At 33.6% G+C, this 17,830-nt stretch overlaps 2 protein-coding genes across 4 annotated transcripts in view; one reads left to right on the top strand and one right to left on the bottom strand.

Moving 5' to 3' along the window:
* LOC140060418 (uncharacterized) overlaps nucleotides 1-9,972 on the bottom strand; it is a 48,813-nt gene extending 38,841 nt beyond the window's left edge. For 2 of the 3 annotated variants that reach the window (XM_072106612.1, XM_072106621.1), the window contains exons 1-4: nucleotides 9,880-9,971; nucleotides 7,025-7,265; nucleotides 6,558-6,701; nucleotides 1,490-1,646 (exon numbers count right to left, since the gene is read on the bottom strand). In XM_072106612.1, coding sequence (XP_071962713.1) covers nucleotides 1,490-1,646; nucleotides 6,558-6,701; nucleotides 7,025-7,204 — 481 coding nt within the window. In that variant the 5' untranslated portion in view covers nucleotides 7,205-7,265; nucleotides 9,880-9,971. Of the gene's footprint in view, nucleotides 1-1,489; nucleotides 1,647-6,557; nucleotides 6,702-7,024; nucleotides 7,266-9,879 lie in introns of all 3 variants that reach the window. The other variant, XM_072106630.1, reaches the window with a different exon arrangement.
* Nucleotides 9,973-11,659: 1,687 nt separating this feature from the next.
* On the top strand, nucleotides 11,660-17,752 carry LOC140042620 (meiosis inhibitor protein 1-like). The gene is made up of 7 exons (XM_072087713.1): nucleotides 11,660-11,915; nucleotides 12,395-12,442; nucleotides 14,534-14,607; nucleotides 16,472-16,577; nucleotides 16,726-16,926; nucleotides 17,073-17,164; nucleotides 17,328-17,752. The coding sequence occupies exons 1-7, from the start codon at nucleotides 11,660-11,662 to the stop codon at nucleotides 17,502-17,504; spliced, it is 954 nt and encodes a 317-aa protein (XP_071943814.1). The 3' UTR covers nucleotides 17,505-17,752.
* Nucleotides 17,753-17,830: the final 78 nt, after the last annotated feature.

Below are 17,830 nucleotides of genomic sequence, written 5' to 3'. Positions count from 1 at the left end.
AAAATCCTGCTAACGTATGTTGTTTGTTGACCACGTGTATTTATCGTGCGAGCCGAACTATTGTTGTGGAAATTCCATTTAATGTACACGCACTGTACCCCTCTTGTAAAAATCACCACGTGTATTTATCGTGCGAGCCGAACTATTGTTGTGGAAATTCCATTTAATGTACACGCACTGTACCCCTCTTGTAAAAATCACCACGTGTATTCATCGTGCGAGCCGAACTATTGTTGTAAAAATTCCATTTAACACGCACTGTACCCCTCTTATCGTGCGAGCCGAACGGTTGATGTGGTAATTCACAGACACCAGGCTACCACAATACAGAACTCCCTGCCGTTACATGTACATTATAAGCCACCGATTCGCAAGTTCAGGTCACCGGAAAAAAACCAACGAGTTGATTATTTATATATAATTTTACAAAACAATAGATATACATTCGCATTAACGAAAAAGAACATTTTAAACAATAATTGTTAAACAATCAGAAAGCTTATTTGAGGTCGCGATTTGACATGATCCCGTTAACGCTTGATTAATTATACCCCGAGGCAGCGTGTAATTGGAATGGGATTGAAATAACCAGTAAAGTTGGTGGATTTTTCGTCCAGATGGTTTTCTAATTTTTTATAGCCAGAGGCGTAAGTTAATTGCCACACGCGACCTCACAGTTGGAAGTACACGGTAGTTTCAGTCCCGTCCGAACGGGCCCATAGAGTGTGTGTAATACCAGCATAATTCACCTTTAATGATTCCTAATAAGCCTTAATGGGCATAAATTCCCTTTAGGATATTTCAGATTAGCCTCCAAGGGTGCAACACAAGACATATTTTGTAATAGTAACTAGCTATGTAATTACACCACTTGCAATTATGCAAGAATGAGTGACCAAATTATGTTAGCTGCTCGCAGACACTAAACAAATTTTATATACCTTAGTTCATAACATACTGCTAGGCCAAACTAATTGTACTAAATTGTTATCAAGCATGCAGTGGCTCTTATTAAATGTGTTGTTTGTTGGCTTGGTACTATATCAACTCCCTGTTTTATTTTTCTGACAGAGTTAATACTTTCTCTTAATTTGTTTGCTATTGCCTCCCATCTTTATATATTCATATTAATATTTCAAAAGATTAAACCGTCGGTAAACATATCAGAAGGAACCTTGTTAAATCAAACAAGAAAACAAACCATCTTATTAACTTTTCTTTAATTCAAATTTATTTTAGGATCCGCAAACAAAACACAGTCCTTTATGATGTATAATGGTCTCTACAGACAGTAGGCTTTACAGATGATGTTTTTTAATACTGATTTTACATGTTTCCCTAGGGGCATAAGAAGGTTAAAAACATTACATAAAATACCATTCTCTCTCTACCAATAGATTCACTATACTGTATATAACTAATAAATATAGAACTATTATATCTATAATATAAATAACTCATATCTGTATATTAATAATCTCATCTTTACCTTGCAACATGTCATAGTAAGCGTTGTCAGCAACGGCGTACACGTGAGGTGGCATTTCATTACGTCGTTTACCACGGTAGAGAGCTACTACCTTGTCGCTGTAGATAGGAAGTCTGCGGTATGGGTTGACAGCAACGCAAAACAATCCAGAGTAGGTCTGTAAGAAATATTACGGCCCACAATTAATATATATATCTTTTAATATAAGCCCATGTTGGAATACAGTACAAATTCACCTTTGGGACACCACTATTCAATGGAAATCCCTATTAGAAGAGGAGATATACAGTATATGTGTTTTAATATATAATTTATGTATATTACTAATCAATAAGTCCATGTTGTAATAGATAACAGTGAAACCCTATAAAGGGACACTGAGAAACGAATGAATAAAGGGAAATATATGTCCTAGTATTATGGCCAACACCTGTTTATAGGACACTACTATTAATAGTACACTTTGTAATCTCTGGATGTTTTAGTTCTACTGCATATGCTGTGTTTGCCTAATACACTTTCCAGGAGTTGTACTCGGAGCCAATACAGTATATGCAGTAAAACGGGCAACACTAACTAATTGTTGGGTCATAAAGGTGTCCCCTTAAAAGAGATTCTACAATAATATGGAATTCTTTGAAAATTAACAGGATACACTTCTTTTAGAAATGTTTTAAAAAGATAGCGATTAATACATTGGGAGTATGTTTTAACAGTTAAATAGGCAACCATAATGAAGGTCAACCTTTCACCTCCGATATCATTGGAGTAAATTAACACCAACATTCCAACCAAAACTTAATCAACTCTATGAACAACAAACACTAGAAACCAGATCAAGATTCAATTAATGAGTTCTCAAGTTTCTACACTAACTACTTAGTTAACCTTTTAAGTATATACTGTACTTTGTAATAAACTCAATATATGCGAATACACGTGCAGTATACAGTAGATATACGATATAGATTTGTGAAAACTTAACATTTTCAGAGGAGCAGGCATAAATTTCCATTAAATAACTTTTTTGTACAATTTCTTGTACAATGTCCATCAGGTGTAGCATAGCAATATGTGCTACATAAAACTGACAATATTGCTACACATTCATAACATTGTTAACAAAAAATGCAATACAAAGCTATGCTTTTTGCTCAGACTTCAGATAGATTAAACAGCCATTGCTTATCAAACTTTGAAAAAAAGTTATGTTCACTGGTTGTTTTTTTCCCCTTTCGCAGTAAAGTATTTGTGTAATAATACGTGTAAAACGATTGGTTTGATAGTTTATGAAATTTTAATTTTTACTGCGTTCAAATCAAAAAGCCTGTATATTTAGAATTTGTTTTAAACTGCTTAGGATTGGAATACTGGATTACGCATACAAAGTACTGTACATCAATGGGTATACAGTAAAGCACATACCAATAGAAGTAATTGCTATTTATGGGCATTTAAACCATGGTTAAACTGTCATTTATTTTCTCCTCACTTAACAGCCCCAGGTGGATAACAATAAAGTAAGTACACACTTAAGCATAACACCTGCCAAGCCTCCTTTAACCTCAAGAACCATTAATTAAACCAATTAAAGGAATCATACAGTTGATACTTGGGACTAATATTGTAGCCAATTGAGACAATTCTGACCATTCTGTGTTGTTGAGAGATAAACAAATTTCCAGAAAGAGCAGAAATATTTTTTTTTCTGAGTTTCAAAAGATCTTGAATTTTATATGCTACTTTAAATATAAAAAGATAATTAACATATGAATAGTGATTTCAAAATGAGAATTTATTTTAAAATGTGAAGAATTTAAAATTTAGTTTGGCATCACATGGTAATAATATTTACTGTAATATTAGGATATATTGTTTTCTGTTTTGTTAATTAATGACTATACTGTAGTGTAATGCAAATAAAAAATATTAAAGTTATTATTGCTAATTAAATCCATGTAATTTATTAGTTAAAGAGCTTTGTATCTGTAATGCTGTATATGTACATTTGAATATAAAATAAAGAATAAACGAAATAAATGAATAAAATTATTTCAGGAGAATAAGTTTCAACAAATGATCAAGCCAAAAAATTCACTAGAGTATCACAAACATCTAAGGAGCTAGCAATTATTCTTCCGTTTTAATTACTGCTGCCTGGTTTTTTATTGAAGGCTGCTGATTGGCTGGTAGCATAAGATAATGAGAAGTGTGTCTTCTTCATTCACAGAAACATTCAAGGCATTCTACAGGCTTGGAATTCCCTGCCCAAATATAGGCTACCAATTGGCTGTAGGCCATCAAACTTACCAGCATAGCTAGTTACTGTACTATGGTTTCATTAATTACAGGCAGTATACATTTATAGTATTTTTTCTTCAGTATCAAAACAATTATTTAAAACAGTGAATTAAGAAATGAAAAGATATTATGCCTAGTGCATATCTTGTAGAGTTTTGATGAAATATTTTAATTACATAGCCCTACAGTAAATTAGCCACACTTGGTTATTAAAACATTTGACAAATTATAATTATGGATAATGTCATAGTGGCTTGGAAATTTAAAAAACAATGCTGTTACTAAATTTGAGACCTGGGGCACCGCATGAAGTATTGGATGGATTATTGTTCCTTGAAATAAATTTGGAATAAAATTATGGGCACTGATTTTTTGCCACTGCACATTGAACCAAAAACTGGGTAATTATGTATTAATAGGGCTTTCAATAATAATAATAATTAAGACTAAACAATAATATTTATTTAAGTTCTGTTAAAACATTTTCTTATTTGTTTCAAAAACCTTATGAGGAAAATTTAAGTTTATCAAAAAAGTACCCTTGGCATTTATCAGAGGGAGCAATACGACGGACATAGAAGAAGCTTAAGTTATTCTATTTAAGAGGGTTTACAATGTATTGTGTTTGCTTTTCATTTGAAGTGGGTTCATATTTATAGACTTACTATCTACAATGTTTAAAATCAAACACAGTGACCTTTAAAATGGCCGTTTACTTTCTGGTTCTAGTAGAAACGGGGTTCTAAATGCTTTGAAATTTAGTTTAGTTCTTTTTTTGATCATTCTTTTTGTTTAAAAATGTCTGCTATGCTGATAAATAGATCATGATTAATTGTAATGTTATTGCCATGCCAACATATCCAATAGATTTTTCATATGCTGCAGAACTGTCCCGTATTCAAACCTGACCTGTTTTTACTCCTCCTAAGTCTCAAATGAGACTTCCGTTTAATACGAACATTTAGTTTATCCTGTAATCGGTGAGTTAAAATAAGTTTGTTGGATGTGTTGAAAATTACAAAATTACATTTCAGTAATACACTGAGCGATATTATTTTCAACTTTCCAAGATGTACAGTACTGGCATTGTGCGTTTACTGTATGCTGAACTGCATCATTCATTGACCTTCTTTGCATATACTGTAGGACTACTGTACAACATTGTTATATATATTAAATATCTATGCATGGTTATGGCAGTACATGAAATATATAACAATATTGATAAGGATGGACATTGAAGCTATTAGCACATGTTCAGGGCTCAGGTCAAAGGGTCAAATGAAGTACACCATCACATCAACATACAGACCTTTCCATATAAGGAAACACCATGTCAGCTGTTCTGTCCACATGGCCGAGATATGACATTCCAACATATCTGAATGAACCCTTTAACTAGGGGCTAATTTATTACATGATCTATTTTATTTATGTCATTTGTTTGGAGGTGTTCTTTATCCTCTCGCTGTAGTTTATTTGATATCGTTCACGATATCATTATTCTAGTTCAAATTTATAATCATTATCCAGGTAGGCCTATTATTCCACTACTGTACTAGTCAATCAAGGCGCACATTTTGAAATTGTATTTGCTAGATTACTAGGCTAGTTTAATTTTAAGTTGTTTTACAACTAGTCATTCACAAATTCTATTTTATTTTTGCTGACAATGACAATGATTCTTTATTTCTTTATTGACCCTTTTTCAGGGTATGAAAGAACATTCTTTCAATATAATACAAAAATAAACACTTCCAGACATAAATATTTGGTCTTATTTATACATAAATGATATATCGAAAAGCAACATCTAACTAAAACAAATACAAAATTTCATGAATAAATTTAGTTTGATTTTTTTTTTTTTATCTGGTATTAAGTAATTGGTGCATTTTGGTTCTATTTGGGCAGGTGATATAATTATACTTTTGAATGTATATTTGGCGCATGGGGCAAAGTAAGGGGAAAATGAACAAATAGTGGTATTCATCTCCAGTAGCGTTTTGGTTACATAAAGTACATTTGGTTTCATCTTCATTACTGTATCTTTTAGAGATTGGAAGTCGATGATTCCCATATCTGAACCTGCTCTAAGCTAATCTTCAAAATCAGATCTTCAAATTTAAACTGATTTAAAACTAATTTGAAATCCTTAATTTAAATTGTTTTAACCTGGTTATTTTTTATTTTTAAACAGGGTCGTAGCCACCAGAATGGTTGGTAAGCTTTCAACCCGACTACTTTTTCACAGAGGCAACAGTGGCTTGAACAGAGATTATTCTCTTTTCTTGCGAAAACCGGACTACCTTATTTCTCGTGGCTACAGTGAGTGGCCGAGCGAGTGGCGGGTGAGTGAGTGGCCGAGCGGTTAAGACAGTGGAACCGTAATTACGTAGCCATAACATCGGCAGGGGTTCGAGGCTCACTCACTCCATGGTTCTGGTGGTAGAACGAGTCTTCTCGGATAAGGACTATAAACCGTAGGTCCAGTGTACACATCTAGCTCGTGTGCACTTTAAAAGAACCTAGTACATCTTTCGAGACGAGTAGGGGGTTACCCCGGTGTATTAGTACATCACAGCCACTGATCACCAACTGGGCCCTCTGGGAGACCAGTCTTTGATTGAAGAGGTTACCCAGTATAAATATAAATTTCAATCAATTCAATCAATCTACATCAATGTAAAATGCTTGAATTGGCGCACACAATACATTTTTGCATATATTACATCATCACTATTATAAAAAAAATAAAGTAACTTACGTAGATGAGACCGGATTGGTATCTTTGTCTGAGATTTCCGAGTACACTAGCTTCGTTCAAGAAGGTCATACTGGCCATATCCTCACTTTTGTCAAACTTGGGAGGATTCATTTGTTGTGTATCATCCTTTTTAAGTGTTACTTGCTATAAAAATAAAACAAAATTGTTATTTCTTAATCTTGAAAATGTTTTTATATACAGGATATATAGGCATTGTTTATTTGATGACTTAATAATTTGCATCATTTGTAAATTTTCTTTTAGAGTAAGTCCATGCTCTCTAGATAAAACAGCATTTATTTATTTCCCTTGGCTGTGATTTAAGTTGAAGAAACAGATATTTATATTATATAGAAATGGACTTTTTTAGCTTTATTTATCACACAGATTGAATGGAATATAAGTTTAAACCAATATAAAAGTATGTATACATAGATACATCTATGATAGGTGACAGTAGTACTGACCTTTCCAGTAACGGTCTTTACTGTAACCATGTCTCCCTTTGTGGAGAGGACCTCAGCTTTTACAAAGCCCTCTTTCTCATCAGGAACCCAGCAGTTCTTCTTACTGTCAAAAGCCTGAGTTGTAGCCTCCATCTGGGCCTTGGGGTCAAGCCTCAAGTATTGTTCTGGATCATCACCCATATTGATTGTTTTTTGATTTCCTTACGGACTTCCAAAAAAAGAACAGCGAAAGAGCAGAAATCTGAAGAAAGAGAATTTTTTGTTTATTGAACTTTTTAAGAACTGAAAGTCTAAAAGATTCTGTCATTACATTGTTGTATGGATTAAAGTTTAGTCCCATAAATGAAGTACACACACTACAAACAGATACAGAACTGAGAGTAAAGAACGGGTGTCCAACCAGCCCCCATTGGTCAGATAAAAAATGTAATTTGCATTAACACACTTACTGGCTGGTTGGCATGGTGATGAGGTTATAGAAAGCTGGGAGTTATGGTTTTCATTTACAACCTTTTTGTGTATACTCACCATTGTCTTGAGGACAAGTATTAGGCCGGGTTTTTTTATCATTCGTTATCTTATACTTTATTGCGATTGTTATAATAATGTGAGGACCATTCGCAAAATATTGTGTCATCTCATACATGCCAAAGCATAAATATAGAAAAACCAACATGAGCTTCGTTTTTTTAACGCCGTGGCTAAAGATACGGTACCGTATTCTAACTTCTGTTTACTAAAGGTACGGTAAAATTGCATTACGTCATAATCAGCCAATGGGGTGCTGGTACGTGTGTGACGTCATCGTATAAGGACTTTGGATTTTTTTTCATATCGCGTCTGTTGTTGGTTGTATATATGTAGAGAATTCCTATCGGCGGCGCCAGGCTGCGTGGATGTGTGTGCGCTGCAGATGAGGGTTTTTTTTTTATTCAAAATGGCCTATTTAGGCCTATATTTTTTTAAAACTTTGTTTACAATGGTGACCATAAACAACAAGCAAATGCGGACAATAAAGGGGCCCTTAAATACTATGATTTAGACAGCAGTGTAGCCCCAGGGCTGACGAGTCACAGAAATCAGCGCACAGCACACATATGCAGCTGGCCACAGCCTGGCATCGCTTTCCCTACACAAACAAACTCATATAATGAGGTTATACATAGTACGTAGTAAGTAGGCCTAGGCCTCTTTTAAAACGGTTTTCTCTATTCTAGAATTAAAATCAACATGGCTTTTCAATAATAATAACAGACGTAGGCTACATTTAGTTTTTGTCACACACGACGGCGATAATAGCGATAAATAAAGCATAAAGAAAATGCGGTTGATCACTGTTTTCGCCATACCTCCATGGTTTTCGCGATATGAAAAAAATCCACAAAGTCCTTATACGATGACGTCACACACGTACCAGCACCCCATTGGCTGGTTATGACGTAATGCAATTTTACCGTATCTTTAGTAAACAGAAGTTAGAATACGGTACCGTATCTTTAGCCACAGCGTTTTTTTAAAAACCACAATCCCTACCTTAGTGTTGATGAAAAGGAAAATGAAACATACAACAGACCTAGGCTAGGCCTACCGCAAACCGGCATGGCGGTAATCATGGGAACCCCTAGGCCCCACAGACCTACCACACTGCCATGTGAGTGACACTGACTCAGGCAGGGCCTAGCCTAGGCCTAAAGTCACTTACAGTAATTAAATACCTTAATTTTTAAGATGGTCAATATCATTATCATGAGTGAATATATTCTATTCTGGAATAGTATAATATTATGTCTATAAACCCCAAGGGTATAAAATGTAAACAGCAGCTGTTTAAAAAACTATGTTCAATTGCACATGCTGTCAATGAAAATTGTCTTCTAAAAGCCCGCCACCGCAGTCGGACATTTTCCTCTTTTAGATCATTAGAAAGCTACTAAATTTACAGTCTAGTTGATCAAAAAAAATAATTACTTAATCTGATATTCTGCATTTTCTACAGAAGAATACTATTAAACATATAATTAATAATAAATGTTAGCTTTTATAAAATTCTCATTACGCCTACTTATTAACCGAATTGTCTTCGGTGATTGGTTCAAAGTTTTTATTATGCATCTTCTATTTTATGCACCTCCCCACCGCCCCTACACACGCAAAAACACGCGCTTGTCCCTCATATTAATATACTTTATATTTAGGTTATTATTGGTAATTGTAAACACAAATATTTTGATTTATAAACATTTTGCAACTAATTCTATATCTAGAAATGTATTATTTACACACGTGTGTGGACCTAATAATAGTAGATTACACACGACACACGCCTAGACTATATAGGGCCTAAATTTGTAGATAGATCTACAATTTATCATATTTTGTGATAGAAAATACTTTTTGCACTCACTATAGTCTAACTATTTCTATTCAAATCAGATATTGAGGTGAATAGACAAGCGAATGCATCATAGATAAACACGTCATACTTAAACAACTTACCGTATAACTTATCATAAAGAAAATTATTTTGAAAAAAAGCTGTAGGCCTACTCTACGACGTTGCAGTCTATTTAAAAGGGGTAATGTATCAATAAAATGTATACGTTAAACTTATGGCTTAAACCGTAAATCATTTCATACCCCTTTAAGCTAATAAATAATAACAAACAAAGAACATTCTTACAGTAAAATCTTCAAAACAGCAAACCGACGACGATGATAAGCAACATACAACACATAAAAATGCACAAGATGATTATAAATATCCGACAGAAAAACTTCGTGCACTTGTATAAAATCCAAATAAGAACTTGGTAACTCGCAAAAAAAAACTTATTTTGGTACAACAATAAACTTACCTCCGGATCAGAAGAAGAAAGGGAAGAGGATCGAGAAGATCCTAAAAACAAGCAGCCGTTTGATTGCGAGAAATGCAACCAATGCAAAGCGATACAGACAATCCACAAAGATAGCGATTATTCAATGGGAGGGCCTAACCCAACTATTGGCCAGTCAATGAGCTTGTATCCGCCCCTTTGTGTATTAACCAATCAGCTTGAGGTTCCCTTGCTATCGTCTGCTCATTTGATATTCCAACGTCACTTTTCCGCCCTCTGGTATGTGAAAGGAATTTGTAGAACTATAAGAATGTCTTAGTAGTGAAATGTTTGTAGTCAGAAAAAGGGAAGGTGTCCAGGGTATTGATAATCTCCACCAATCGTTCGACAATGTGCTGTAGTGTACGCATACTTGAATCAATAATTATTTCTCAATGAGTTAAAGATCGTCTGCTTGGGATTGTGAAAGCTTTTCCCATTGGCTAGAGAGTTAATATTTCTTTCACTAACAATTTTCTAGAACTACCACACTTATCGTATTGCCACGTGCGGCCAATTTATTCAATCGCCTATAATAGGCCTATTGATCATGGTTAGTTAGACTTCCTAAGTTCCTGAATAATAATACCGTACTACAACATTTAGCAGGGTGGTACACTTATAATTGGGTCAAAATGCAAATTGTATTGCGTTGCCTCCTTAAATGATGAATAGGCCTAGTTAATTAAACCTAAATATTACACCCTACAAAGTATACTAAGGAAAAATAAGACAAAATCAGTTATTATTCGGACCTTTTAATGTGTAGTTCATGATGCAACATACTTCATTATTACAATACTAGGAATTAAGTGTTCTAAACTGTTCTTAATATGGCCAATAAAACAATAAAATGGTTTATTGTATACAAGATGAAGATAGAAATCACAGCGGAACGCAATGAAACACGCTATTTTTGTGTATGGAGAAAAATTAGTAACTGGAATGGCAAAAGTAACTATTGACCAATGAGAAACGTAAACTGAATATTAGGCGTCGGTGACGTGTAGAGTTAAGTTTTGATTAATCGATCGAGGTCGCCGCTCCTCCCGTGTCGTGTTCTGGTGGGGTACAACAAGAAGGCCTAGCCTATACAAACTAGGGCTAAACTTAACCTATTTATATTATTAGGCGAAGTAAACATTACTTTAGTTATCCTTACATAAATGTAGAGATCGCTTTAGTGTAAAAAATCACAATAGACCAAGCCTAGCTAGGGTCTAGCTAGTTAGGCCTAGGCCTAGGACCATGATATGCATGGTCCATGGAGTATAGCCTAGGCCTAGGCCTATAGGCTATACTCCATGTGTGTCTAGGCCTAGTAGGCCTAGCTAGGATGCGGACCACATTCTCTCTCCGCTAGGTAGGAGGGGAGATAGGTGGGCCTGCAGGATTGAGCCATAGTATAAGTAGTAGGTCATATAGTGTTGTATGAAGGCTGGAAATTCTAAAGCTCGACTATAGGATAGGGCTGACAAAATAACTCGACCTAGCCTAAGTATTACTAGCCTATATAAGTATAACAAATGTTATTAGACCTATAATAATAATATTAGTTTTTTAGGGCTAGGCTAAGCCTAGTTAGGAAGGCAGCTTGTACTGTCTAGAAGCCTGTTTTTAGTAGTAGTAGGCCTATGTTATTTCTTTTTTATTTTAACTTAATGTTAGGGTAACATTAGCACCTGTAAAATTAAGGTATTGTAGTATAGTAGTCAACTTATTCTCTTTTTAATAGTATTTTTAAAATGAAAAAATGAACAGGATGTCAGGACTAATGTTACTAACGTCTAATCACACATCACACAATGATTGCTGGATCTTCAACTGCGGCCATCAGGGCATTGTATTTTGTGTGGCGTGTGCTCTTGAACAGCTTGAGGACCCAGGAAAACCGCCTGTAAAGAAAAAGTTCCTGTTGACAGAGTTGTTAAAGGTGGTTGTGGATAGTGATCATGAACTTCTTAGAACTCTGGATGATGAACCACAGGTGTCTGTACACCTTGTGTCCGTTTTGATTGGTAGGTTGCGATGAGAGTATCTACTGAGCTTCCAATACCTGTTTCATTCTTAATGGTTAATGGTTTTAAATTGTTATAGTGCAAAATACAAATAATCTATATGTGGTGTTAACAAAAATGTAAAAAGAATAAAAAATAAACCAGGAAAAACCCTAATAAACAGAGCAAATTGACCAAGAAAAAGTCCGAAACGGAGTCTCACTTTACCACACTGTTTCACTAACTTGTCATACCTTATTCCTTCCCTCTCCTCTGTTTATATTTTTTCCTTTACTCATCAATAATAATATAAAATGTTGTCTATACAGTATAAATGTTTACAAAGATTCTCTGCCCTCTACTTTACCAATTTGTTTTTGATGAATGAAGCTGTACAAATTACAGTGAAAATATTTATTTTTAAAACAGCATATCAATAAGCTGTTTTTTTTTTAGCAAACATTTTGATGTTTTTTTATTTCATTCAATTTTGTTTGTAGCTCTTTTTGCTTCATCAGATGACGGTATCATAGCATCAGCAATTGAAGGTAAGATTAAAATGAATGATAATAAATTTAATAAATAAATTTATTAAGCCAATTAAGCTAGTTTTAAGGGAAATCACGTAGTTCAACACAACCCTTATTCATGAGATATTCCTATGAAAGAAGGAACATTGTTAGGTCCCAAAGCTGTAATTTTAACATTGGCATATAGCGGTTGTGCAATTTTATGTTTTTTTCTTGTATTTTTATTGTCTTAATTATGCCAAGCAAAATTAATTTCCATTTTAAGTGGACCAATAACATTTCTTGAATCTGTATTATAATACAGAATGCCGAACAGAACAAAACTAGACTACTGTACTGTATACACAGACTTTGGCAACATGCCTTACAACAGCTGATCATACCATATATGGAGTACAGGCAGTGTTGCACCAACAAATCACATTCAAGTAGAACAGTTAATTCTAGCACTGCATATGTTGTAACCGTGGTAACATCAGGCGCATTTTGCTCTTAAAATACATTGGAGTTTAACATTGATCATTTTTTTAGATAAGGAATGCAGAATTTGTTTAATTGACGTATAACACTTTTAACTTAGCTTTAAGAATAAGTGAAATGATTCTTTTAAAGAAAACTTATAATATTAATCTTAGCATTTATATATTTTGATCGAACTTATGTACTAACTATTTCTTCCTCTAATATTAATACAGTAGGCCTAGAACTTTACCTAAGAAAACATTGTGATACAAACCAGGGGGTATCCATCATCACAGATTGCAACCTTCTTATAAGGCAAGAGAAACTTCCATTATGCAAATTAAATACTTGCATATTAATTACACTTATAAACATATTTATTACTCTCATTATGTCATTATCACTATGTTTATCGATGAGTATCATGTTTGTAGGGTTGACTCAGGAACAGTGGGTTTGGCCAGACATTTTAGCAATATAGAGTATAGTAGTTTAGCCCAGCTTAGGACAGCTTGACAAGCAGATTGTTAGCTTAAGCATTGGGAGGTGTATAAACTCAACTCACATAGGAGCAGGTGTTGTGATTGTGATAGCAGAAATCTAAACACATATCATTCAGTTGCTGGATCCCACTTAATTAGACATAGCAAACTTTACTGTGTTAAGAATATCACACTTTCACTTTAGGAACAGCCGTTCATACAACCAGTATGGAATAGTTTATATAGGCCTACGGGGTCACTGAAAGTATTTATAATAATTTCGGGAGGGAGGCCTAAAAATTGTAAAATTATGTGCACAATTTGTATATAGTATGTTTATTTTGCGCTATGTTTTTTAATTTAGTGGGGTGGGGCAGGGCGTGGACCAGGGCTGAGTGGGACCCCCTAGAATCCACCCATGTGTGTTGCTTAATGTTATCACTTATGAATTCACTTTTTATCACTTATTTCAAAAAATATCCTCTCTCCACCAACTCACCACAAACATTTTATTAATATTTGTGAGCCATGTGTATCTGCAGATTATCTTATTACAAATGAACACTATAATGAGGTATATTTCTTGAATGAAATGCCTCAATACCACAAATATGTAACTTGGCTAAACCGATGCAAGCATGCAATACCAGGATCGTGATAACGGTCCTGGTGTTGGCTATGCTATCGCTTTCTTGGCCACCTAACGTGTATTCCGAAGGAGACTAACATAATAATTTAATATAACAGTTGTATATACCTAATTGTTTACTCAAGGTCATGTACTTGACACACCTGGGTTCCTGCTCAATGTAACTATTAACGACGAATGTAAGCCCTATCAAAAAAAATTTGCCCGTTTTATAATTTAATATAAATTATCCTATGGGCTACTAATTATTGAAATGAAGGCATAAGCTGGGCTCTTAAATGTGTGAAATTAAATTACTAATTTACCTGTACTTAGTGGTGACAAATAAACAATATGTAAAAGGTTATAAATGTGCAGGAAAGACAGTGTGGGAACCAGGGGCAAACAAAAATCCAAAAAGTGACAAATTTTACCCAATGTTCTATACTTCAAACTACTTTTACCCATTCTGAAACTGAACATTATTTCATTTTTTCTACCCATAAACAGTTTATGTTCTTTTTCATATATTTCTAGTAATTGTTGAAGTTTGTTGTCAACTGAGGAATGAAGATTTAGTGTATGGTCTTGTGAATCAAGTGACATCTCTGGTAAAACAATTATAATTCAACTTCCTAATTTATAAATTCCTTTTGTAAATATTTGTACAAGAATGCTAATTTAATTATAAATATTTTCACACAGTTGTGACAGCCTATTAATTGCCACTTTTATTTGCAGACAAAATCTACTTTAAAAGCAATTTATTTTGTAGTTTTTGAATCCTGAATCAATGCACCAGTAAAAAAGTAAAGATAAAGTAACATAGAGTTCTATTGTTGGATTGGATTTTAATATTAAATAGTTAATGTTGTCCCAAATACATAGAAAATTGTACTTTGTAAAAGTTATACTTTGAATATACCATTTTAAAGTTTTATTAATTATTCACGTTTGAAAAAAAAATAAAAAGAACAAAAATGACTTCAGTTCATAAAAAATAAAAAAACTAATCAACGTTTTTAAGACAGACAATTTTTCTTGCTGACTTCCTAAATTACGGTTTTATCAGATAATAAATATTATGTGACATTAAAATGGTCAACAAAATTTACATTTATTTTTCAGACAATATATCTTATACAGTAATAAACAAAAATAATAAATTTAAATTGTGTAATTAGTCAATACATTCTTTTTTCTCTAACACCCGCAGCATCATTTTTGTTGTCCAACTTTAACATTGGTAAAGTAGATGACAAGATAAGAGCCTGAAGTATGGCACGAGCCAAGCTATAAACATCCCACTGCGCTACTGTCTATTCTAATAACACCCGCTAGGCAGCCTAGCTCCTAGCATGTGATTGATGATGAGTTTTCATCAGGCTGTTATTTGATTAAACTGCCTGTGGCATGCGAATCCTCATCAAGAAATCAGTTGATAGGCTGTGCTGCCACAAGCCACCTTATGCCCTTATATGGTCGTTGCGAATGGCCTATACACTAGCCATTCAAATGGTAAATGTAGGGATATGCTCAAAAGATGTACACTCTAGGGAATAATTGAAATTAAGATACCATAGTTAAGTTTGGTTGATTATAGTTAAAACATGGACGTATAAATTATAAGTTCATTGATTTTGACATTAAAATAATAAAAAAACAATCATTATTATCGTCTTTAAGGTTAATAGATTGTGATTAATAATTTATTATCATTCTAATTGCTGTCATTTTCATGAAATGTCATTAATTGGTGTATAATTGGTGCTGCCTACACTAAACTAGGAATTTCTGTTTTTTTGTATTAAATAAATTAAATATATATTTGAATACATAAATTGAATTTATTTGAATAAATAAGTCGAATTTATTTGAATAAATAAATTGAATTTCAAATTGAATTTAACTATATGTACTGTAATATAACAATTGCGCAATATAAAAGCTGTGGAATAAAGGCCTTTACATATAAATTAATAAATTAAAGTTTGAAAATTAAAGTCCACAGACATTTCGGACCTTAAAAATAAAATAAGATTTGAGTCAGTCTTGCATTGTTGGCATAGCATTACCAGACATAAACAATAATTACCACTGTAATGTTTTGTATGTAATGTAATGTGTTTGAGACATAGTGTTAAATCATCCTTAGACATTATTGAAATGTGATCGTACCTACCATATTAATTACTTCATACTTGACTTAACAACTTTCAATGAACTTTATTTCACATACTATAAAGCTGTACACTACCAAACTAGTTTGAAAAAAAAAATAATAATGTGCCCAAATATGGTAGTGATATGACATCATCGTGTTCATATATGGACACATCACATTTTTTCACCTAAAATTTGATAGTGTAGACAGAGCTTTATACGTTGTACAGTGGTTAAATTGTTTAGTGATGAAGCCCTGTGATATCTGATCTATAGAAATCAGTTACCTCTTCTTTGTTGCTTTATGTATAGTGCCTTCAGGATTCAAGCTTCCAGAAAAGTCTTCCTTCGCTGACTCTGATTGGTCGTTTGCTGCAATCTATTCCTCCGTTAGCTGATTTACTCCAACAATCTTACAGTAAGTAATTTCCTCACATAATCACATTTATTATAACAAATATATACAATTTAATGAAGAAAGAACAATAATTCAAACTGTATGTCAAAAAGTTGAGCAGATTTTTTTTGTAAGAAACACTTCTTGTTTATTTCATTATTTTTAATAGGACACTTTACAGACTACCTGTTGACAGGGCTGAAGTACCCAGAGGAGAATATCCAATCAGCGATCACATACATCCTCCTTCACCTTGCTGGGGGTCACATGAGCAACATTTGCAAGGAACCTCTTGTAAAAGAGCTCATCAAAAACCTACTGGCAATCATTGCTTCTGCTAGTTCTTCTGAGCTGACAATGAACTCATTAGGTAATGTTTAACATTTATAGAATTCGGGAAAGATTTTTAAAAATATGTATATATATATAAATACTTATTGGATTGGTTAAATTGTCATATTTGACATAAAATGGGTTGATCATTAAATAATATAAAACATGAATCTGTATTTATAGGGCTTCTAAAAAAAGTTGTTGAGAATGAGTGCTCAGTACATGAAATTATGGCAACAGACAACTACGGACTTGCATCTTCTGCTTTTAAAAAGGTACAGCAATTTTGAACTGTATAACCATTAGAACAATCCTGTAAATACATAACAATTGACTATTACTAGGGTAATAATGTGAAGGCTTATTATTATTGTGTTATTTCAAGTTTGGCCACTATTTGATAAAACTTTGCTCTAACTAACTTTTCTGTAAATTCAGGTGCTTCTGAGTAGAAATGGCATTCACCAAATTACAGTAGTCCAATGTTTAACCCAGCTGGTTTTGGCAGAGAAGAGTTTAAAGCAAACAACTTTTACTGAATCTTTACTGTCTGCAGATATAGCAGAGTTCCTATTTGAGTGTCTTGCCACAACAAATGACATTCTTCTGAGGTAGGCCTATCTCCATGTATAAATATAGGGAAAATGTGCTGATGAAGATATTTAGTAAAGGGTTTTGATCATATGGGTATTTACTACATTGCCTACTGTATTCATTTTTCTGAGGTAGGCCTATCTTCATGTATAAAAATAAGTAAAATGTTTTATGAAGGCATCCCAAGTAGTCATTAAAGGGTTTTCATCATGGGAATGCGTTTGATACACTACGCCTACTGTATTATAGTTGTTCAGCTTTGGTACTGTGCAGTTAATTTCCAGTGTGGCCAATTGACTGTGACTAAAGAAAGTAACTTGTTTCCACAGCTCCATATTTTGCTGCCT

The sequence above is a fragment of the Antedon mediterranea genome, chromosome 1 (assembly GCF_964355755.1).
Source record: "Antedon mediterranea chromosome 1, ecAntMedi1.1, whole genome shotgun sequence".
NCBI lineage: Eukaryota > Metazoa > Echinodermata > Crinoidea > Comatulida > Antedonidae > Antedon > Antedon mediterranea.
Note: the sequence above shows the minus strand (reverse complement) of the source record. Positions and strands in the feature narration are given on the sequence as shown.